This window comes from Pleurodeles waltl, chromosome 8 (assembly GCF_031143425.1).
Source record: "Pleurodeles waltl isolate 20211129_DDA chromosome 8, aPleWal1.hap1.20221129, whole genome shotgun sequence".
NCBI classification, from domain to species: domain Eukaryota; kingdom Metazoa; phylum Chordata; class Amphibia; order Caudata; family Salamandridae; genus Pleurodeles; species Pleurodeles waltl.
This window is the reverse complement of record NC_090447.1, coordinates 1,415,432,223-1,415,455,690: the sequence shown is the minus strand read 5'-3', so window position 1 is coordinate 1,415,455,690 and position 23,468 is coordinate 1,415,432,223. Positions and strand designations below refer to the sequence as shown.

Sequence of the window (23,468 nt, the reverse complement as noted above, 5' to 3'; positions counted from 1 at the left end):
GAAGCCCCTCAGGAATAGTTTGAAGCGTATATAGTACTGAAGGCATGTTCTTGTATAAGAGACACACTGGTAAGGATGTGGCTATGGCTCATTTCCCTCTCCTTTGATATACGGACTAATGCTCCACGCAAGTGCTGCTTTTCCAACGTGTTGGTATGGAGCTGGGCTTTTAACCACGCCCACCTCACGCCGATCACTATCACTCATTCATGGGCTTGCCTTTCAAAACTCCTTTGTTTTCGTTGGTAACGGCTTTACGTTTGTCCCTCCTTAGGGCGGTTTTGTTACAGCCTTGGCCATCGACCCTGTTACATGGATAATTGCACTATTGCCGATAACTTTGACTGCGAGCGAACTTCATTTTACTTTTGTCTCTATCCTTCACGCTTGCTGCAACGTTTTCAATCGGCTCGCTTATGTCAACTGTTTTACTTTTTATTTTCAAGGTGTGTGGCCAGAAAGATCCAGTTAGAAATTTACAACGCTAATAGCTCTACCTCAAGCAAACGTGAGACCCACTGCATTGCAAATGCTTGTCTGAAGGTGTGAGAAACTGTGGGGGATAATTGTGGCACCTAAACAGCCATTCTACAGCTTGATGTTGTATGAAAACCTTGTGTTGTTGCGATAATGGCAAAAAAGATAAAGTTTTTAAAAAATACTATGCGTTCTTCTGAGGAGCAGTGTAGGTGCAACCCTTATTATGTCACACAGGGTTCTTAGAGTAACGATTCAAAAGACTCCTCCATGAAATCCTAACTCGTCTTATGTTCCTACACTTTGTAAATAAATCATAAACTATCTATTGGATTTGATATGATGACATGACATCATTTCTGGCAAACGTTAAGAGTATTATGCTTATGTCAACTATTTGTACACTGTGGGTTTTATCGTTTTTTTCCCATCAGAAACTTTCTCAAAATGTATTAGAAGGCTGATGTACTTTTGAAATGAAAGAGTTTATTTTGCACAGCTGGAAGAAGCTCAGGAGTTTCTTAAACCGCACAATGTGTTGAGCGGGCATCTGGACTCACGCATATAACTTGAATGATCCTACGCAGCTGCTGGTGCTTAATTTGCAAATAAAAATGTGCCGGTGCCCAAAGCCCTCCTCTTAAACATGTGGCTGGTGCAATTAAATGTGCAAACATGGTATACTGAGGCAGATTAATCCTGAAGCCATCTCGGGCCTCTTCAATCTATTTAAAGCCACTCCCTGTCCCTTCAGCTCACTCTTGCAGCTTTCTGCTTTCTCCCATTTTCAATCAATCACTCATTATACTTGTAAAGCGCTGCAAGTTACCTGCTAGGGTCTCAAGGTGCTAGCTGGGGGGGGATAGGGCAATAAATGAGTAGTTGTCGATGAACAGAGGGGATCAGATGAAGAGCCAAGTTTTAAAGTATTTTCTGAATTGCGATAGAGTGGGAGATCTTCTGAGGTGGATGGGAAGAGAGTTCTAGGTCTTGGTGGCATAGTGGGAGAGGGATCTTCCTCCGGTTGTGGCCTTCCGGACGCGTGGGACGGCGGCGAGGTCGGTGGAGAGGAGCTGTCTGGTGAGCGTGTAGAAGTGGAGTCTGTGGTTGAGGTATTCTGGTCCGGCGTTGTGAAGGGCTTTGTCGACATGCGTAAGATGTTTGAATGTAATTCTCTTGTCTATTGGGAGCCAGTGCAGGACCCTCTGTAGGACGGAGGTGTGGCTGTGTTTGGGAGTGTTCTTGATGAGACAGGTGGAGGCGTTCTGGATGCATTGCAGTCTTTTCCGTACCTTGGTGGTGGTTCCGGCATAGAGTGCGTTGCTGTAGCCCAGGCGGCTGCTGACGAGGGCTTGGGTGACTGTTCTTTTGGATTCGGTTGGGATCCATTTGAAGACCTTCCGGAGCATGCACATGGTGTTGAAACAGGCAGAGGAGACTGCACTCACTTGACGGTTCATCGAGAGTGCTGAGTCCAGGATGAAGCCGAAGTTGCAGATGTGGTTGTGGGGGCCGGAGAGCTACTGAGGGCAGTGGGTCACCAGGAGAAATCCCAGGCTGAGGGGTTGTTGCCGATGAAGAGGACTTCTGTTTTTCGGTATTAAGCTTGAAGCAGCTCTCCTTCATCCAGGTGGTGACTGCCTTCATTCCGTTGTAAAAATTTGCTTTGGTTGTGTGCGGGTCGTTGGTGAGGGAGATGATTAGCTGTGTGGTCATCGGCATATGAGACGATGTTAAGTGCATGGTGTCCGGCAATGGTGGCTAGGGGGGCCATGTAGAGTTTGAGGAGAGTGGGGCTCAGGGAGGAGCCTAGCGGGACGCCACAGATTATCTTGGTTGCCTCTGAGTAGAAGGGGGGAAGTCAGACTTTTTGGGTCCTATCGGAGAGGAAGGAGGTGATCCATTCGAGTGTCTTGTCGCAGATGCCGGCATCATGGAGAAGAGTCCGTAAAGTGCGGCGGGAGATGGTGTTGAAGGTGGCAGACAGGTCAAGGAGGATGAGAGCCACGGTCTCACCCCTGTCTAAGAGGATGCGAATGTCATCTGTGGCGGCGAGGAGGGTGGTCTCGGTGCTTGCGATGCTCCAGAAGCCTGACAGTGAGGGGTCCAGGATGTTGTTGAGTTTGATGTGTTTGGTTAGTTTTCTGTAGCTTTTTCGATGACTATAGCTGGGAGAGGGAAGTAGAGAGATGGGCCGGAGGTTCTTGAGGTCGTCTGGGTCTGCGGTGGGTTTCTTCAGTAAGGGTTTGATTTTGGAGTGTTTCCAGATTTCTGGGAAGGTGGTGGTTCATGATGTTGAGGGTTTCTTTGTTGGAGATGTTGTCCCAGGAGAGTAGGTGGTGGGGGTTTGGAGGAGCTTTGGTGGTGGATTTGACGGTGGTGGGCGTGGGATGGACCTGAGTCAGGAAGCTGTCGTAGATATCTGCTATCTTGCAGTGAAAGTAGGTCGCGAGGTTGTTGCAGAGATCGTGAGGGGGGAATGTCCGTCTAGTTCGCTCTGTGGTTGGTCAGTTCGCTGATGATCACGAAGAGTTCCTTGCTGTTGTGTGCGTTGTTGTTGATGCGTTCCTGGAAGGTGTTTCTCTTTGTGGTCCTGATGAGTTGGTGGTGTGTGTTTATGGCTTTTTAGAAGGCTTCGTGGTTGGTGGGTATCTTGTCAGTGCGCCATTTTCTTTCGAGGCGTCTGCAGTTTTGTTTGGACTCCTTGAGGGTGGGGGTGAACCAGTTGGCTTTCATTGATGTGCATCTGTTGGAGGGTTTGTTGATGGGGGCTAAGGTGTTGGCGCAGTCTAAAATCCAGTTGATGAGGTCTGGGGCAGCTGTGTTTGTGTCAAGGTCGTCTGGGGGGGGGGTGAGTTATTGAGGCTGGTGTGTAGATGGTCCTTGGTGATCTTGTTCCAGCTCCTGCAGGGGGGTAGGTGAGCGAGGTGTCAGCCAAGGTATTTGCTTAAGTTAAAGTGGATACAGTGGTGGTCGGTCCATTGGAGTTCGGTGATGTGGCTAATGGAGATGTGCTTGCTGGCGGTGAAGATGGGGTCGAGTGGGTGGGCGAGGTGATGAGTTGCTTGAGTCCAAGGTTGGCGAGGTTTTCAAGCAGAGTCGTGGAGCTGTCGTCATTGGGGTTCTCCAGGTGGAAGTTGAGGTTCCCGAGGAGGATGTAGTTCTTGGAAGCAAGCACGTGTGTGGTGGCAAGGTCAGTGATGGTGTCGCAGAATGGGGGGTCAGGGCACAGCGGCCTGTAGATGAGGGTGCCCCACACAGCGGTGTTAGCATTGGTTCCAATCTTGGAGTGGAGGAATTCTATGTTGGTTGTGGTGTCTTTGGTGCTGGTGGAGAGGCACAAGGACTCTTTGTAGACGAGGCCGATGCCTCCCGGGGTGGTTCGTGCGGTCTTTGCGGATGATCTTGTAGCCATCAGGGATGGCGATGTCTAGAGCGGAGGAGGGGTTAAGCCAGGTTTCTGTGAGGAAAGCGACGTCCAGGGATGTGGTGTTGATCAGGTTGCAGAGTTTGACGGCGTGCCTGTGAATGGAGTGTGTGTTGATCAGGATACATCTGAGGTTGTGTTCTGCTTTGTGGGTCCTCGGGGGTGGGCTTGAGTGGCGGAGGCTTGTGAATTTGCAGTGGCGACAGGCGAAGGGTCCCTTGGTGTCACTTGGTGATGCCTGCTTACAGTTGTTGTCGTGTCCTGGGTTGTGTGCAATGAGTGCTGCTGGCGTGTAACCGTGGTGGGTGAGAGGTCCAGGGGTCCTTGCGCTGGTCGAGGTCAGGTCAGCTTGCCTTAGGTGCGCCTCTGGCACGCCGGCAGCCACCATTAAGTAGGGAGGGGGGATGGAGAGGACAGCTGGGAAGCAGGAGAACGGAGTGAAAAAGGGGGGCGGGCCACACGGGCCGAAGCGGTGGGGATAAAGAGAGAGAGAGAAGCGAGAATGAGAGAAGTGAAGGAAAACAAGAAAAAACTGAAGAAACGCAGAAGCAAAAGACACAAAAAAAGGCACAATTAAAGAATAAAAACGAGGGGAGGGGACGGAAAAAGAGAAGAGGCAGGGGGCAGCCTGGCAGAAGAGCAGAGCTCTCCCATTAGACACATGGGATGAGGCACAGGCAGAGCCTGCGGGTGGAAGAGGGCATAGAACTACTGACTGGGGTCAGAGTTCAGAAACAGATGGGCTTCACTTACTGGTGGAGAGTGTTCCAGGTCTTGGCGGCGAGGTAGGAGAAGGATCTGCCGCAGCCGGTGGTTTTTCGGATGCGGGGGACTGTGGCGAGGGCGAGGTTGGCTGAGCGGAGGCTTCGGGTGGGGGTGTGGAAGCTGAGTCGGTTGTTGAGGTAGGTGGGTCCGGTGTTGTGCAGTGCTTTGTGTGCGTGGATCAGGAGCTTTAAGGTGATCCTTTTGTTGACAGGGAGCCAGTGCAGGCCTCTCAGGTGGAGTGTGATGTGGCTGTGGCGGGGGACAGCGAGGATGAGTCGGGCCGAGGCGTTCTGGATGCGTTGGAGTCATCTCAGGAGCTTCTTTGTAGTTCCTGAGTAGAGGGCGTTCCCATAGTTGAGTCTGTTGGTGATGAGGGCCTGGGTAACGGTTTTTCTCGTGTCGAGGGGGATCCATTTGAAGATCCTGCGGAGCATATGGAGGGTGTTGAAGCAGGACGCGGAGACGGCGTTGACTTGCCTGGTCATGGAGAGAGTGGAGTCGAGGATGACCCCCAAGTTGCGTGCGTGGTCCGTGGGTTCCGGGGCTGTGCCTAGTGACGTGGGCCACCAAGAGTCGTCCCAGGCTGATGGGGTGGGTCTGAGAATGAGGACCTCCGTCTTGTCTGAGTTCATCTTCAGTCTGCTGTCCTTCATCCAGTCGGCTACGGCCTTCATTCCTCAGTGGAGGTTAGCTTTGGCGGTGCTGGGATCTTCGGTGAGGGATAGGATCAGCTGGGTGTCGTCGGCGTAGGAGATGATGTTGAGGTTGTGTTGTCGTGCGACGTGGGCGAGGGGGGCCATGTAGATATTGAACAGTGTCGGGCTGAGGGAGGATCCCTGTGGGACGCCGCAGATGATCTCTGTGGTTTTGGAGCGGAAGGGTGGGAGGCAGACGCTCTGGGTTCTGCCGGAGAGGAAGGATGTGGTCCAGGCCAGGGCCTTCTCTTGGATACCGGCGTCATGGAGGCGTGCTGATAGGGTGCGGTGGCAGACCGTGTCAAAGGCTGCTGATAAGTCCAGGAGGATGAGGGCGGCTGTTTCTCCTTTGTCCATCAGGGTCCGAATGTCGTCAGTGGCAGCGATGAGGGCGGTTTCGGTGCTGTGGTTACTGCGAAAACCGGATTGGGAGGGGTCCAGGATGTTGTTGACTTCGAGGTAGCGGGTCAGCTGTTTGTTGACAATCTTCTCGGTCACTTTTGCCGGGAAAGGGAGCAGGGAGATGGGACGGAAGTTCTTGAGGTCCTTGGGGTCCGCCTTGGGCTTCTTCAGAAGGGCATTGATCTCGGCGTGCTTCCAGCTTTCTTGGAAGGTTGCTGTCTCGAAGGAACAGTTGATTGTTTTCCGGAGGTGGGGCGCGATGGCTGCGCTGGCTTTGATGAAGACGTGTTGAGGGCAGGGGTCCGATGGGGATCCGGAGTGGATGGAGTTCATGGTTTTGATGGTGTCTTCGTCGCTGACGCTGTGGTAGTCGCAGGGGTGGTGGACTCGGTGGTGGGTGCGGGGGGGTCGGGGTTGAAGCCGTCGTGGATGTCGGTGATCTTGCGGTGGAAGAAGGTGGCCAGGGAGTCACACAGGTCTTGAGATGGCGGGATGTCGTTGGTGATGGAGCTGGGGTTGGAGAGTTCTTTCACGGTGCTGAAGAGCTCTGTGGTGTTGTGTGTGTTGTTGTCTAGGCGGTCCTTGAAGGCGGTCTTCTTGGCGGTCCTGATGAGTTGGTGATGTCTGCGGGTGGTGCTCTTGAGGGCTGTGTGATTGTCTGGTGTTCGGTCGTGGAGCCATTTCTTCTCCAGCTTCCGACAGGTGTGCTTGGAGATCCGGAGGTCCTCAGTGAACCAGGCAGCTTTCTTGTTGGTGTGGTTGGTTGTAAAGGTCTTGAGAGGGGCGAGGGTGTTGGCGCAGTCGTTGATCAACTGTGTGAGGTTGGTCGCGGCAGTGTCTGGGTCGGTGGGGTCGGTGGGTGGTCTCAGGGCGAGGGCAGTAGTCAGTTGGTCCTCGGTGACCTTGCCCCAGCAGCGGCGTGGTAGCTGTTGGGTGCAGTGGTGTGTGGTGGGTTTTCTGAAGGTGAAGTGGACGCATCTGTGGTCGGTCCAGTGTGGTTCGGTGGTGTGGTTGAAGGAGACGTGGGGGCTTGCGGAGAAGATGGGGTCGAGCGTGTGTCCAGCGGCGTGAGTGGGTGTCGTTACGAGCTGTTTGAGTCCGAGGTTGCCGAGGTTGTCGACCAGGGGGGTGGAGTTGGTGTCATTGTTGTTCGAGGTGGAAGTTCAGGTCCCAGAGGAGGATGTAGTCCGTGGAAGCGAGGGCGTGGGTGCTGATGAGGTCGGCGATGGTGTCACTGAACTGTGGGCGGGGTCCGGGAGTTCTGTAGATGAGAGTTCCTATGAGGGTAGTGTTGGGGTCGGTGTGGATCTGGAAGTGCATGCGCTCGGCGGTGGTGAGGGTGTCATCGGTGTTCGTTGAGATTTTGATGGAGTCTTTGTGGATGATGGCGATTCCTCCTCCCACTCCGTTGGTGCGGTCTCTGCGGGAGATCTTGTAGCCCTGTGGGATGGCTATGGCGATGTCTGGTGCTGAGGTAGCGTTCAGCCAGGTCTCCGTCAGGAAGGCGACGTCGGGGGCGTGTGTGTCTTTTGCTTGCACTAAATACTTGAGGCAGGAACACAAGTGCCGGCCCTCAAAAATAAGTGCCGGAAACAACAAGCACAAATTAAGCACTGGTTAAAACACTTGGTTGATGTCTTTCTTCTTTTTTATGATTTGGAGGGGATTTTCTGGATCTTTGGGCGTGTTAAGATGCGCAAGAATTAGTTGCAAATGTTTGTTGCTTTTGGGTATATTTTATAATGTATCCCCTTTAGCACCACCGTGGCCCTCCTGAACTGGGACTACGTCTCGTGGGTCTAGTGTACGATATATGGGTTTTGTGATATAGGCTATAATGGGAAACTGGGCATGTATGCAATGTTTAATTTGTGCTTGTTGTTTTCGGGCACTAGCACTTATTTTTTAGGGCCGGCACTTAATTTTCTACCTCAAGCATTTACTTCGAGCAAAAGACACATATGGTAAAGACGAAGGAAGAGAAACACTGAAAAGAGTCACAATGGGAAAAAGCAGAAAGCTGCAAGAATGAGCTGAAAGCGCAGGGAGTGGCTGTAAATGGATTGATGAGGCCTAATATGGCTTCCGTATTACGCTGCCTCAGTATTCTGTGCTCAAACATTTAATTGAAGCAGCTGCGTGTTTATGAGGAGGGCTTTGGGCACCGGCACCTTTTTATTTATAAATTAAGCACTGCATGTATGTTATAACGTATTTCGCCAGAAACACAAAGTGAGTAAAACCTACTGACACATCAGGCCTCTGGAAAACCGCGCGGGCCCGGTTAAAACATCTGCAACTACCCCGCCGAGCCTCAGTCTCTGTGGAACTCGTATGTTTGCTTACCGTGGTTGCCCCATAAAATGTTACTGGAACTAAAAGTGCTGCCCGCATGTACAAATGAGACGCTAACCTAGGAGGCTCTTAAACCTCCACAAACGGCTGGACTAGACCACTCCCCTGATTGGCACTGCCACTGGGCACATTAGCAGGGGTTTCTGGACTTTTTGTGCACTCGGAGTTTAAATGGCACCGACCATTCTTGTTCTCACACCATACCCTGCCTCGAAGGTCGACTAGTTGGCCGAGACTGTTATTCGCGCGGTCTGGGACACTGTGATCAGTGCAATCACGTGACCACGCCATGGGAGTGTTCGTCATTTGTGGGTGTCAGCACTACCAAGTGCACTCTCTGACGATGTTCTAGCCTTCTGCCAGGCTCCGAGAGTAAACAGCCACTGCTTGATTGTGGTCTCGCGCCACATGTTGTTGGTGAGGTTGAGTAGCTTGCCCAGGCCACTCGGATAGCAATTTGGGGCTCCTACGTTTGGTCAGTGCCATCATATGACCATGAAAATGCGATTTTCGATCTGCATTCCTGACAACCCCCCCCCCTTGTTGAACTAAGGTACCTTAAGGCTGTCGAGACATAACTGCCCCTCAAACACATCACTCAATTCTCACCATGCATCAAACCAACCAACCCTCTTTCATATACGCGTTTTCCAACGTTTTTACATAATGGCAAAACCTGCATGTGTTTTGCTGGTGTTAAGGGAAATCAGAGGAAAGTACACCATCTTTACACGGAGGATAACACACGTAGTGGCTTATGGATGGCATCCTCCGGGCCGTATCTAGGGCGGTGCGACCGGTGCAGCCGCACCTAGCGCTGACTTCGGGATGGGGGGCGGGGGTGATGCACCACATTTAAAAAGCAGCTGTCACACAGCTCCTTCTGTGTTCGGCTGTTTTCAAGCTATAATAAAAAATGTCAAGATAACTCTGGTGATTAATGCTCCTGATGGAGAGAGAGAGGGAGTTTTGTCTAGCCAGTTTCCACTCATGATAAAGTCGGGTACAGGGTAAATACATGCCTGCTGTAAAGAACGTGTACCACGCAAAAAATCGAACTGCACTTTATTGTGACAGCTTAGTGGATTACTGTTTTTGTCACATAGATCCTTTGTTACTTGCAGATCATAAGTTATAACCCTGATCTAGAACAGAGAGCTATGAGTTGTCATCAAAGAGCTGCATGCAAACTGCACAGTATAAGTTAGAATGTTATGTATACTCCTAGTCTTTCATTAACCTAATGTTGCTAAAAAGGGTTGATTTGGGTAGAAATACATTCTTTAAAAAAAAACTATTTTTATTAGAAATACAAACAAGACAAGTAAGTAATGCAAACTTAGCCTCCATGTTGGTCTAATACAGTTGTGTTTCACCAGTATCCACCCTCCTGACCTACCACGGCCCTCCCTCAAGCCCTCTCCCTTCCCCTGCTCCCAATCTTCTCCCAGCATGGCTTTTATGGGGTGTTGCAATCCGGGTCCTCCTCTGTCGCTACTGTGCACAGCCCTCCCCCTTTTTGAGTTCCATTTTCCTTAGTCCTTGTGCCATTTTTTAGGGCAACCCCTCCCCTCATAATTCACTTTTTCCGCCAACATACACCATTCTAAGACATGTTTCCGGGCCTCCACCTCGGGTGGGTTGGGGCCCTCCATGCTCTTGCGATGTTACGCTTTGTTACTATTAAGACTATCCTCATTCAAATGTGATCCATGTTGGCTAGTTCCAAGTCACCCTTTATATTAAAAACACACCATCTGGGCTGAGGCTCTATGTTGCTTCCACATACTACATTAAGGCAGGACACTACTGCCAACCTAAATCTCTATATCTTTGGACAGTCCCATACCATGTGGTAAAAAGTCCCTTGCTGGCTACAATTTCTGGAACACAAAGGCGAGGCTCTCCTTCCCATCTTGGCCAGTGTTGTACAGGCATAATAACTCCTGTGAAGTACTCTCAGCTGTACTAGTCAGAACCTCGCTCGCATCCCTACCTCCCTGGGAGATGCTAAGGCCTCTTGCCATTCTTTCTCATCCAACTGTCCCACGCTCCCAGCATGTTTTTAGGTCTTTGCATTTATCTGGTAAGTTTTTGAGTATCTTATGATATGTGGGAGAGGTTGCCTTTTTGGGTAAATGTTCAAGTAGTAATCTATGTTCTAGCAGGGACGACTCAGGGCGATCCGATCCTCCCCTCTGGGTAGTACTTTATTGAGTGCATGTCTGATTTGGAGGTAGCGATACGTCATTGCCGGGGCCAACTGATATTTCACCTGGAGATTCGTAAAGGTAAGAACGCCCCCTTCAACCCACAGGTCCCCAACTTTTGTGAGACTAATAAGATCCCAGTTCTTAAATCCCTGTTGTGTTGCCAGTGTGCCCAGGGCTGCTGTGTCCCACAAGGGGGTGTTTTGTGTAATGACGTTGTTTCAACCCAGCATCTTCAGTATCTCATGCCAAAGGGTTAACGTAAGCGCTGTCGGAACTGGGAATGTCTGCGCTCCTCGTCCACTATATAGAGCCCAGTGGGTTTCTCCAGGCTGGATTGCTTCCCTATCCATGTGATATGCTTTTTGATTCCGGCTGGAAGACCCACTGATTAATAACCGCGAGTTGTGCCGCTCAATAGTAGCTGCGCACATCTGGGAGGGAGATTCACCCTTCAAACAAACTTCTTGTTATCTTGGCTACCGCTTTTTGAGCCGGCCTCTCAGCCCACAGGAGTGCACGTAGCTCCAGATCAATGGCTCAGAAGTACGAGGCCGGGACCTGATACGGGTTTTTTGAAGTATATAGAGGAACCGGGGTAGGGCCATCATTTTAAACAAAGCTGCCCTTCCAAGAAGTGACAACGGTAGGGAGCGCCATCCCTCAACATCCCCCCCAAGCCGTCGTAGTGGGGGCTCTAAGTTCTGGGTGTAAAGGCTAGTGGCTGTTCCCGTTATAGTGACACCCAAATATTGAAACTCTTCTGTGGCAATCCGGGCATCACAGCCAGTCGGTAGACACGGGGCTGGGCCATGTCATATATAAATCACTGACTTGTCCCAATTAATAGTTTAGCCTGAATATTGACGGAAGAGCGCAAGTATGTTTATCCCCCTGTCCAGGGAGGAATTTGGCTCCAAAATATATAGTAGGATATCGTCGGCATATAGTGATATCCTATCTTCCCATCCCTCAGACCACCAAAAGCCTCTGAACAACGGGTCACCACGTATCCACTCAGCCAATGGCTCCAGCGCCATTGCAAAGATCAATGGGGATAGTGGGCATCCCTGTCATGTGCCACGCCCAAAATTAAAGACCAGGGACGTGCTTTGGTTAATGACCACCTGTGCCAGGGGCTTGTTATACAGGAGACGCACCCAGGCTGTAAATTTTGATCCAAACCCAAATTTTCGTAAAACTTCATAGAGGTAAATCCAGTCTACGGTATCAAAGGCCATCCTCGCATCAAGCAAGAACACTAGTGCTGCCTCTCTTATTCTGTGTGTCCTACCCATGACCCTGTGTAAGCGTTGCAGGTTTAGAGTAGTACTTCGATCCAGCATAAAGCCGGATTGGTCCGGGTGCATCAAGGAGAGGATCACTGTGACCAACCTTGTGGCCAGTATTTTAACAAAAGTTTTTACTTTTGCGATCAGAAGCGAAATAGGCCTATATAAGGCACATTGCTCAGGCGGTTTCCCCTCCTTGGGTATTACCACTATGCTGGTGATTCGCTGATACTGGGGCAAAATACCCTTGCAAGATGCCATAAGTTTCTATAATTCCATGGGTATCCCATTAGGCCCCACTGCTTTGCCCTAGGCCAGGTCCCTTATCGCCTGCAATATTTCATCTTGTGTTATGTCCCGTTTTAGTAGTTCCTTATCTTGGCAGCTGAGGGTCGGCAAATTGATATCTGCTAGTAATTCTCAGATGTCATTAGCCGGGCCCGTGTTGTTTTGGAGTACAGGGTGGTGTAATATTTGGCAAAGTGTTTTGCTATCTCTGGCCCCTCACATACCCTTGCTCCAGTCTGATTTTGAATCTCAGGGACCCATCTTCTGTTCCTCTCTTTGCTCTCCAGCAAGGCAAGTCCCACTTCCCGCCCTATCTTCCACTTCATATAGTTTGTGTTGCATGGCTACGTGGTGTGTGCGGGCTGCTTCCAACATGGTGTCCCTATATTCTTTTTGTTTTAGCGCCAGCTGGTGTGTTCTGTCTATGTGGCCAGTGTCTCCCAGCCCCGCCTCTAGGTCTCTAATTTCTCTCTCCAGTGCCTCTGAAAGTGCATTTATCTCTTGCCTATGCCTCACTATCGCAGAGATCCCATGCCCCTTTATGACTGCCTTATAGGCCTCCCATAATGTCTGTAAAGAGTTAACAGACCATACATTTTCTTTGAAGTAGTTTTGAGTTGCCCTGGTCAAGTGTGAGCCGATCTGCAGGATATTAAGGTACCATGGACTGATCACAAGCCTTCATTGTCCTAGTGGAGCCTGATTGCCCTACAGTGCCCAGGCTGGTGAGTTATCTGATATTCCACGTGCTAAGTGCCTGATTTCTCTATCGTAACCTATCTGATGGGGGGGAAGGTGAGAATGTAGTCAATTCTTGAGAGGCTTCCATGGGCCCCCGAAAGAAACGTGTATTGTTGCTCCCTTGGGTGGCAAGTACGCCACACATCGATTAACCCCAAAGCCGTCAAAGTCTGCCAGTGAGTAGCTAGGTCGGGCCTCTAGCTGTTGCGGCCATCTATCTTGTAGCCTACAGTGTGTCCCGTTAAAATCTCCTCTCATAAGGAGGTGGCCCTCCAGCAGCTGTAAGAGCAGAGTACTAAGTTCCTCATAGGCTTCCGCGTGTAGTCGCGGTGGAATGTACACTAAAATAATGTGCAATGTGGTTTTACCCCATGTCCCAGTGAGCGCTGCATATCTACCATATCTATCTACCCTTGTGCCTTTAATCGTAAATAGCCAGGACTTACGCAGTAGGATGCCCACTCCTCGTGAGCCCAAAGTGTAACCTGCATGTGCTACCATTCTAAATCCCCCACGGTCCAAGACTCGACATGTGTTTCTGTTTAAGTGCGTCTCCTGCAGGAGAACGATATTGGAGGCAAGTCGTTTTAGGTATTGCAACACAATGCCCCCTCTTTATCTTGTCCCCTAGTCCATTTACATTCGGGGAGAGCAGCATAATTTCAACAGGTCTCTGGTGTCATTGACCCAAATTAACACGAACATGGGCCCAGGTACCACTGCATGAGCCAGGAGTTTGGCATTCTGCAGGTCGGGATGTGCTAGCCACAGCGTACTAAGTTTTAAAGGCATCCAGTATTTGCTTGTTGTACAAAACACTTGTTCTAACAATTTCTTAACCATTGAACCAAAACATACCCCCCTCCCTTCCTCCCTGCATGGTGAGTCTAAAACTACCCACCTCCCCAACTCTGCAGAGTGCCTGTCGTCCAGTCCCAACATGTTTAAGTTTATGTTTGGGTTCGGTGTCGCCTGAAAGGTACATCCCTTACGTTTCACCCATACTTGCAAAAGTTTGCTACAGTTTTGTTAGCGTTATTGTTATTTACAGCATTACTGTTTCCGTTAGGCCCCATTTTAGGGTGGCACTGTCCTGTGTCATTGCACTCCCCAACAGCGACCCAATCAAGGTGTCTGGTAGAATGCAGGCACCCCCCGACTCACTCTCCATGTGGACCCCGGTCATAGAATTATCTCAGTCATCTCTCTTCTGGTTATAAAGTCTGTTAAGTGGTTCTCCGTTATTCGGGGTCGAGCCATTTTTCCTCATCTGGCGCAGCATTTTGGTCTTCCCAGGAGCCATCCCTAGGGCTTTTTGTCTTCTCCTCGCTGGCTCAGTCGTCGCAATCCAGCTCTTCTCTGCAGTTTCCTGGCTGTTCGCCAGCCCCCAAGCTACGCCAAGGCATCTGTTGGAGTCTCAAAGAACCATGTTTTCCCCTCCGCGACTATTCTCAATTTGGCAGGAAAGATCATTGAGTATTTAATTTCTTGATCTCATAGCACCTTTTTAACCTCCAGAAAATCCCACCGCTGTTGTTGCACCTGGAGTATGAAGTCTGGGAAAAAAGTAATTGTTGCGTTGCCATACAGGACCGGGGAGCAGCTCTTGCTGTTTGCAGAATCAAGTCTCTATCTCTGAAATGAAAGAGTCTAGTAATAATAGGGCGGGGCGGTGCCGCCCAGGCACCCTGTGAGCCCGCTTCACAGAGAAAAACAGCCTTTTAGGTTCCTCTATAAAGAGGTCTACCGCAGACCCCTCAGACCCTTCTGGAACTCCCACAATTTGCATGTTGTTTCGTCCTGATCTACCTTCATAGTCCTCCAGTCTGGCCAGCATGGTGGTGGTGAGTACCTGCAGTTCGTTAACTTGATTCCTTAAACTGGCATTGACTTCTCTTAGGGTGGAAGTGGAATCCTCAACTTCCTTGACCCCATATTACGCAGGTCTGCTCGCAGGAGGCACACTTCCATTGTAACTGAGTCATTTTGTGTTTCTAGGGATGTACAAACTCCTTTTATGGCCTCCATTACATCTAGGAGTGTAAGGGACTCCTCCTCTATCCCCGTCTGGGTCTGTGACGCCATTCTCCAGTCTGAGGGTCCTTCTGCGTCTGCTGATACTTTTGGTATGGTATATTTGTCAAGTTTGGTTCGTCGCTGTGGCTCGGCAGACGCTCACTCTCTCACCTGTCTGCTCAACAGTGGGTTTTTCCCTTCCTGCTCTATGTCCTGATGGTGGATCACTGCTCCGGGGCTCTTCGCCACCTCACGTGGAGCTCCAGGATCCCCTCGTTCCCAGCCTGACCGTGCGCGTCCAGCCCCTGAAGCCCCCAGCTCGCCTCTTATTCGCTCCGCGGCCTCATCTTCTCGCCGCCGTCACTGCCCGGGTCGGCCTCTTCAGTAGCCTCCGCGACTCGCTCCTCTCCTGTTGTCTCGGAATCTCAAAGGGGAGCCCGCCGCGGTTTCACCATCTCCAGGGTGGCCGCTTGCCGCTGCTCCTCCTGCACTGGTGCCCTTAGGTTGGCCAGGTTTCAACCCCAGCCTCACCTGTTTCAGTGGGGGGGTGAACAACTCCCACCTCTCTGCCGCCAAGGCCGCTGTATATGCCCCGATCTCTACAGCGCTAGGTCGCAATTCCTCCGTTCTTGCCTTACGTTTGCCTAGGCTAATTGTACTCGGATCGGGGCACCGGTACCTTCTCATATATTACTGCATAGATTGTTGCAGGTGGTTTTCCCGGATAAATGGATGGATATTTTATGGATGAACCGACTTAAGGGCAGAAAGCCTCTCTAGGTTGTGGCCATCTTCGATGGTGGTTAGCCACACCCCCTAGAAATACATTCTTATTAGTAAAGTCATCCACTGTGGCACGATTTGTGCTTCTTCAGACCAAACACTCTTAAAAGAAACCGCCTACTATTATCCGTGACAAATTACTCCTACACCGTGTAATCGTCATTGTCTTATGTAACATTTCCTACAGACTGATTTACACATGTATGGTTCACTGGCTCTGTGTAATGGGTGTGTGATGTAAAGTGCTCTGACACCCTACACTGGTATGAGTAGCACTGTAAAACAAATAAAATGCATGTGAGAGAGAAGCTATGGAGAGAATGGGGCCCTGGTGGAGAGTCGTAGTGAGGGAATTCATGGAGCAGAATCTTTTTGGGGGTGGAGGGGTGCTAACAAAGATTGTGGCACTGGGCGCCACCAGCGCTAAACCCTGCCCTGGGTATTCTTGGTGTTTAGCTGTGTCATATTTACTCTGAAGAAATGTATGAAAGGTGAAAGTCTATGAGTTAGTTAGTCTTCCTTATACATACATGAAACATCAGAGCAAATTGCGAGGGCATCAAATTCATGCAACTGTGGTATGCACGGAGGTCAACATGAATTTACAATAAAATATTTTAAGGTCTGAGATATGGCTAACTCTAATGTCTAATGGACAAGTAGATAGAATTATTTAATATACCAATAAAAGTGTACTATTAAATAATTATCAGACAAAATTTAAGGAAGTCAAAACATGCTGACCACATGAAGGTAAGTTCTTATTTGGTTCAGCTCTTCGACGGCTGTATGAAGATATCTTCATTTCTATGATGGGAAGAGTTCAGAAATATAGCTTTCCGATCATCATCTTTGAAAGATGATAAAAATTGGATTGTGAATTTGCAGTTTCACCATTTGCAAAATGTATGTAAATCCAATTGGTGTATAAAAGAGGCATCATAAAAAATATGAAAAATTGCCTTTAATTTAGGGCCTTTGATATCCACGTTAGTAATTATAAGCTAATATTAGTTATGTTAAATCTCACGTAATTGACGTTTTCAAAAAATTAACAATAGGAAATAGGCCACCCATAACCAATTTATCCACACAGATCATATTTTGTGGGCTAGAAATGGCTTCCTAGTACACGCAGCAGAATTACTTACTCAGAAGTAGACACATTCTTTGTCGACCAAAATATGCAGAACATCATTACATACTGAACCAGAGAATTAAAGCCTTTTATCTAAAAGTTCATACAAAATTGCTAAACCTTGTGAAGATATCCACAGACTCAATTCTATGCATGTGCCAAAATCTGAGACTCTAGTAACCTACTGGGAAGTAAGCATTTGCTCCATATAGCAGTAATTCTGATTAGGAGCTTGGTTAGCACTATAAGAAAAGCTTCTTGTATGCAAGTTTTGCTATAGGCATACTGAACGAGTTGTTTCCACATGGGGCAGATCTCTGAGAAAAAAATTAACTCAGGGCTTACAAGAGAAAGTCAGGTTAGAGTTCATTAGAAGGCATTAGAAGTAAATCGGAGTGGCATGAGTGTGAGTTCAGTTATTTATCATGTCCTCTGCAATACAGGGTTCAAAAATACTATTTGAAGGTAGCTAGAGGAGAAACATGTCAACTTTCTTCCATTCCTAGTTATTTCTGATGAAAGCTTACAGTGTTATGTTTTAATCTTCAGCCAATTCAAACATTGCTAGATACAGCACTTTGTAGACTCAGACAAAGGTAAATTATATAAAAAAAAAGTTATTAATTCCTTAACTATAAATGGTGTTTGTAGCCAAGACAAGAAAGTCCATTGTTATCACTTGTCAGCTGCTTGACACAATCTCTTAAACTGCAACTGATTAACTTTAGTCAATAAACAAAATATTATAAGATTAAAGTGTTGTATTCTAATGTAGGAACCATGCTAAATAAGTTAAAATAGCTATTTCCTCATGCCTTCCATGCCTAGAAAGATAAACAGCTAATATCTCTGCGATCAAATTAGTAATTGGCAGGCTAAGCCAGGGCTATTTCATTATTGCAATGCAGAACTGAACAGACACCGTTAAATCCTGCACACAGTGGTATTTTTAAACTAATTGATGGTCTTTCCCAGTATGGATAAGTGTTAAGGAAAGTGTCTGCTGTTGGAACGGGTGATAGTATTGTGAGTGGGATGCATTTTTAGTTAAACTAACTGCATACTTCATAATTACATTGGCCCTACCTGTAGGGTCCCTCTCGATTTTTTCTTAACTTCTGCTGAACACTATTTTTGATGCCTGTCGAACTCTGTGCACTTTACCCCTGCTAAGCAGTAGTAAAGTGAGTGTGCTTCTCCTTTCAACATGGTGAAACTGCTATATGCCAGACTGTCATATTTAACTTACCTATAAGTCCCTAGTATATTGTATCAAAATGTACCCCGGGCCTGTAAGTTAAATGTCACAAGCGGACTGCAGCACCCATTGTGCCATCAACTATGGCGACGATTTGAACATGACAACAGGCCTGCCACTAGTAGCCTGGATGCGCAGGTTTCAAGTGCAAACTCTACAAGTCAAAATAACCTGTTATGAATATTTATGTCATCCCTAAGTAGGCCATATTGCATGGAATTTAAAAGTAGGGCATGTAAAAGTTTAATGTTAAACATGTCCATCTGATGACTAGCCCCTCAAAGCTTTTTTGAATGTAACAGGGTTGGCTGTTCCATAGGAAGGCACTGGGAAAAAATACTATTACTGTATCTTGGGAACAAGACTAGCTAGACAAATGAGTAAATAACTATTTTAATAGATATTAAATATAAAATTCAATGGTGAAGTTGTTTTTTGTCTAGATATTATGGAAAAGTACGTTTTAGAAAACTGGCTTTCCCCTGCCTGAAGTCCCTTGAAGCTAAATCTGCATTTTGTTCTCCAACATATGCCAGCCAATAATTAGCTTTTAAATAGACGTGAATGAGGTATGAATTTGCTCATAGTAGCAAACTGCAGGCAGACATGAATGGGCAAAAACTGCATATCCGAACCTGATAGAATATGCAAAGGGGGCTTAGAAGGTACGCTTTGACATTCAATTGCCAATTCCTGCGTGAATGTCACATGCTGCTTGTGACAGGCCTGTTGGGGTTATTCATATGACACTTAGGGCGCACTTCAAAAAGGCCTCCCCGTTACAGGCAAATGTTAGCTGACACTTGGCCCGGCTTCTTCTTTTGTCCCCTCCCCAGTTAATCAGTACTTTATTCACTATGCTTATTTAGTCTAAAAGTTAGTTAAACTTTAGTTTATTATGTTTGCTTACTTCATGATACACCCTGACCAAGACTGTACCTAATCTTCTCAACTAATAACCTTATTTCTTACAAGAGGACATTATTTAAATATGAGTAGCTTGCCATTAGCACAATGAATCAAGTAAATGAAATACATTAATTGTTCCTCAGTCTTTGGCCCAGGATGATATATTTGCCATGGCTTATTTTAGTAACAACTCTATTCTATGTTAATACTATGATGTACTACTGTCTATTTGAGACTTTGAGGTACCAATACTACACATACCTGGAAGTCATGCTTTACACTGTTAATTTACAAAGGCAGATTTCTAAATTCGAAACTTTAAAAGAGACAGAGGTTTATCCGCTTCTTACAACTCTACAGTTATTTTAGGAAATATTTCCATCAAATGCTCAGACAGCTACTGGAGCATTCTGTACAACTGTGACATTACTGCCAAAAATCAACAATGCAGTAAACAACCCTAAATTGCTTATTCATGAAAGACAAATCATTTGATAATTTCTATTCTCTTCCAGATGAACAATAGGAGTACTTTGTCACAACTAGCCAACACTCCAGCTACTGGATGACCCATGTCTCCCATACCTTATGAAAGCAATGGCCAAGGTTTCTGGCCCACACCATCAGCAAACTATGAACTCATCACTGGTTTTGTACTTGGTGAACTCCCAGGTTCAACGAGTAGGGCTGATACACTATTCAGCTGTTTTTTCCAGGACAAGCTCTTGGCGCCCTCTGCAACCATTCAAATTTCTAAATTTATCAAGAACTAAAGGCTTTTCTGGATCTACCTCAGGTTAGCTTCAGGCCAGTCACATTAAAGAACATGTTAATTCTGGATTCATCTGCTAAGATATGTTAAGGCCACAGCCCCAGGACAGCCAAATACGTCTGAGCTTTCACAAGCCATAGAATCCATCAATTTATTTCAAGTGTACATACATCCAGGAATAGACTTAGTCAATTAAACATGTTGTTTCTGCAAACAAATCCTACGATTTACAAAAACAAAATGTAGTAATCTGAATAGTAACGTATTTGAATATGCCCATCCTTCACACTAACTTTCAAAGGAGACTTGACAATTGGATGGGGTAGGGGTGGCACACTGTCAGAAATCGATTGGCCCTTCAAGTTCACGTAGATTAGATAGTCCACCTGAACTGCAGAATAATGTCAGCAACAGGGATTTTTTGGGTTGTCTGTATTTGCCCACAAAAGTACTAGGAGCAATGAACATGACACGTCAAATGAGTGGCACTTGAGGTAAATGGGCAATATTTTGGTCTCAAATTGTTGTATTTGGGACTAACATAGGGGAAGTTGTTAAGTCACATTTGGAGATTATGGTTCTAAATAAAAGATGATGTCCAAACATATTGGAAGCACTCAATTCACCATTTAATGACATTGAGCCTAATTTAGAAAGCAGAGGACAAGCTTTACTCAGTCACCCTGCCATTCCACCAGTCTTCTCTGACATTGACAGGAACCGCTGACATGGTATTAACAAGACAGACAAAAGGCTCTGTTAACATGATGGTACCGTCTGTTTCACTTTTTGCTTGTTCTTTCATTTTCAAAAACAAAATCCCAAAGCAGGATTTTTTTTTAAAAGTAAAAAAAAAGTTATGGCCCTGCACCATGGGAGTTGTCTCCTATCGTGTAGGGGTCATTATGGAGTTTTCCGTGCCCCATACCACCAGGTTTTACCTAGCCATGACAGACAGTAATAGCTGGCCATCTGACCGCCCACATTAAATCAGGTGGACAGTTAAATGGCCAAACCTCTGATGGCACTTACTCCGTAGGATGTGTATGACACCAGCGGCGATGGAGTGGCCTCCATCCCTTACATACTGATGTTCTGCGCAACTCTAAATGAGGAAGGCAGAACTATAGGTTGGAGAGTACTCGTTACAACTGAGTGCAATCACCGCCAAACTCTAAATAAGGGCCATTGTTTTTTTAAGGGTGTGTTATGATAAATGACAATATATCAATAGACCTTATCATTCCACAGTAGCTCAAATGCTGATGTTTGCATAAAATCAGATTTTGAGAGCCTTAAACACAAACAGTTCCCTTACAAACATGATTATCTTTTTAGACTACAACAATGGGAATCTAATATCATGACTAACAAGCAAGGCCGTACAACTAGACAGCTGAGTTTCACATATATGGATGAATTACCTATCACAATAGGACATTATTTCAATGACATTTATCAGTTTGCCACGTCACAAAAGAAAATTATGTGTTTTAAGGCAATATCTCTACTTTACCAAACTTCATTACTTTTAACTATGTCAGACAAATATTGCAAGATTTCACTTTCAAAGTTACTGAAGACACTGGATACTTGTAATGTCGTATGTGGTAATGATACCTAGAGGAAGGAAATCACCTCCTATATTAAAGTTTAGTGATATGACATCCAAGGTTCAAGCATCTTGCACAGAGGAAAGGGAAACTCATTTCTGAGTAACGTACATGTATAGTAAAACAATGTATTTTGATGGGCTTTAATATTTTCATGTTGATTCTGCTGACACATACTAAGCTGGACTTTATCACTGATAGAACAAGCTCACTTACCAAAACTAAAAGCTCCCTGGAGTATTTTTCAAAGAAATAGTTTGCTTGCTCTTCAGAGGATGTTGACGTAGTTGGCTCCGGAGCTAAGATTCCCATTTTTATATCACAGCCTTCAAAGTAAATGAAATAAGTCATAAAAACATCAAGTCGCAATGGGAAGCATTTTTGTCACATTGCATTACTGAGTGCATTGTTTATTTATCCACACCATAGCGGGACAATGGTAACAGTCAAGATACTAGGATTTTGCACTCCTCAAGTGTAATCAAGGACAGATGCTTACTTGTTTTAATGAGCAAGACAGAACATAAAAATAAATGCTTCTCAACAACGTAGCGGCTATGAGACGATATATAAGGTGCTTTACAAACCTTTCACATGAGTACGTAAAGAACACCGCAAAACATGGTTTGTAATAGTATCTAATTAACTATGGCCTGTACTGAACGACTGCTGACATGCGAAGTACAACAAATGATGGTGAAACAAAGAAATTACCTTTTATTGCAATATGCCTCAATTTTTTCTAACAAAATATTTCTTTGTTCAGAATTTGCTATGATTAAAGATACCAACAAGGGGCTCATTCATATCTGATATCAAATAATTGTAATTTTACAAAATATACCAAGAAATAGTAATTGATTAGAAATCACAAGAAATACAAAATTAGGAACGGTAGTACAATTGAAATTGAAACCGGTACTACAGGATTAATTTTTACCATTGAACATTCAGCACAATAACGAGTGTCTGCTCGACCATTACGTCTTGATTGCTTTTTATGTTTTTTTTCTGAGATGTTGCCCCACATATACTCTTCCTTCAGCTTCAAAATCAATGTATAAGTAGCATTAGGAACTCATACCATTACTCAAACATCAATTTGCCTGCATGTCCAAAACATCTATACTCATGTTATATGGTGAAGGATCCAGGTATGGAAGACTGATAAAAATGAATATATCCCATCAACAAGTGACTCAAAATGAAATGTTCGCAAAGCACTGGAAGAATCACATCTGTGTGAATCGTTTTGTAATAAAAATGAAGTTACAAATTTTGAGCACACATCTAAGTAAAATGCACTGCTTAGGCCCACATTCATTCTGATAGGCCCGATGACATGAATTACTGGACCCACCGGAATAGTAAATTTAAGGAAACACTGATGGTGAGTGGTTATTCTACCTTGAGATTTCATGTTCTACAGGCACGGAAAGTCTAGAGTTGAAATATCAGATACACTTTTTTCAATCTCTTTACGCAGAGAGCTTTTGCTATTAAATGCACGCTAATTTAGAATAATGGGAGGATATCTGGCATTTCATGTGGTTTGTACACCTCTGACACGAAGAACACACAAAAATAGTATGTGGCAGTGTGCCAAAATCTAACTTGTGACCTTATGATGATGTTCGGAGTCCATTCCACCGTGCAGGGAGTTGGGAGGGCAGTGAGGAATCTGCAGCTAGATGCAGTTATCACCACTAGGAGCATTACCAGAGGTAAGTAACTTGTTCTTCTGATTTGCTCGTCTGATGGATACCTCTATGCGCAGAATTATCACCTTTAGTAGAGATACCAAAGTAGTATTTCCCAAAAGTGGAGAATCTGAGATGAACACTCAGATCAAGAAACCTTACAGACCCTCCTGTCGAAACTGGCTGTGAAGGAAGTAGTGTTTTGTGAACATGTGCACTGATGCCAACATCGTAGCCTAGTATATAACCAGACCAGGCACTTCCCTGCCAATACGGTCACAGCAGCCTTGGCCCGGGTCAATCGAGCCTGCGCATAAAGGTTGCTTCTTGGCCAGTGCAAAGCAGATTTTAATACTGAGGACTATACTTCCCTTTTTCTGCTCTTCACAAAGGTGATCAACCACATGACACTCCTCTGTGAGATCAATGTAAAACTAAAATCTCTCTTGGGACTGGGTTTTGAAGGTGGAGGTGGAGCAAAAAATGTTTGCAGAGGGATAGACTGGCCAAAGTGAAATGGTATCATTACTTTAGGTAAGATGGCTGCCTGCTTCCACACAACTAATTTGTCCATGAAGAAGGTTGTGTGCACTGGTTGCACCGAGAATGCCTGCAGTTCACTCATGG

At 46.4% G+C, this 23,468-nt stretch overlaps 1 protein-coding gene across 1 annotated transcript in view; it reads right to left on the bottom strand.

The window, feature by feature from the left end:
• Positions 1-23,468, bottom strand: part of DOP1B (DOP1 leucine zipper like protein B) — a 604,399-nt gene that overhangs the window by 346,338 nt on the left and 234,593 nt on the right. Inside the window, exon 8 of the mRNA XM_069202530.1 lies at positions 21,358-21,467. Coding sequence (XP_069058631.1) covers positions 21,358-21,467 — 110 coding nt within the window. The remainder of the gene's footprint in view (positions 1-21,357; positions 21,468-23,468) is intronic.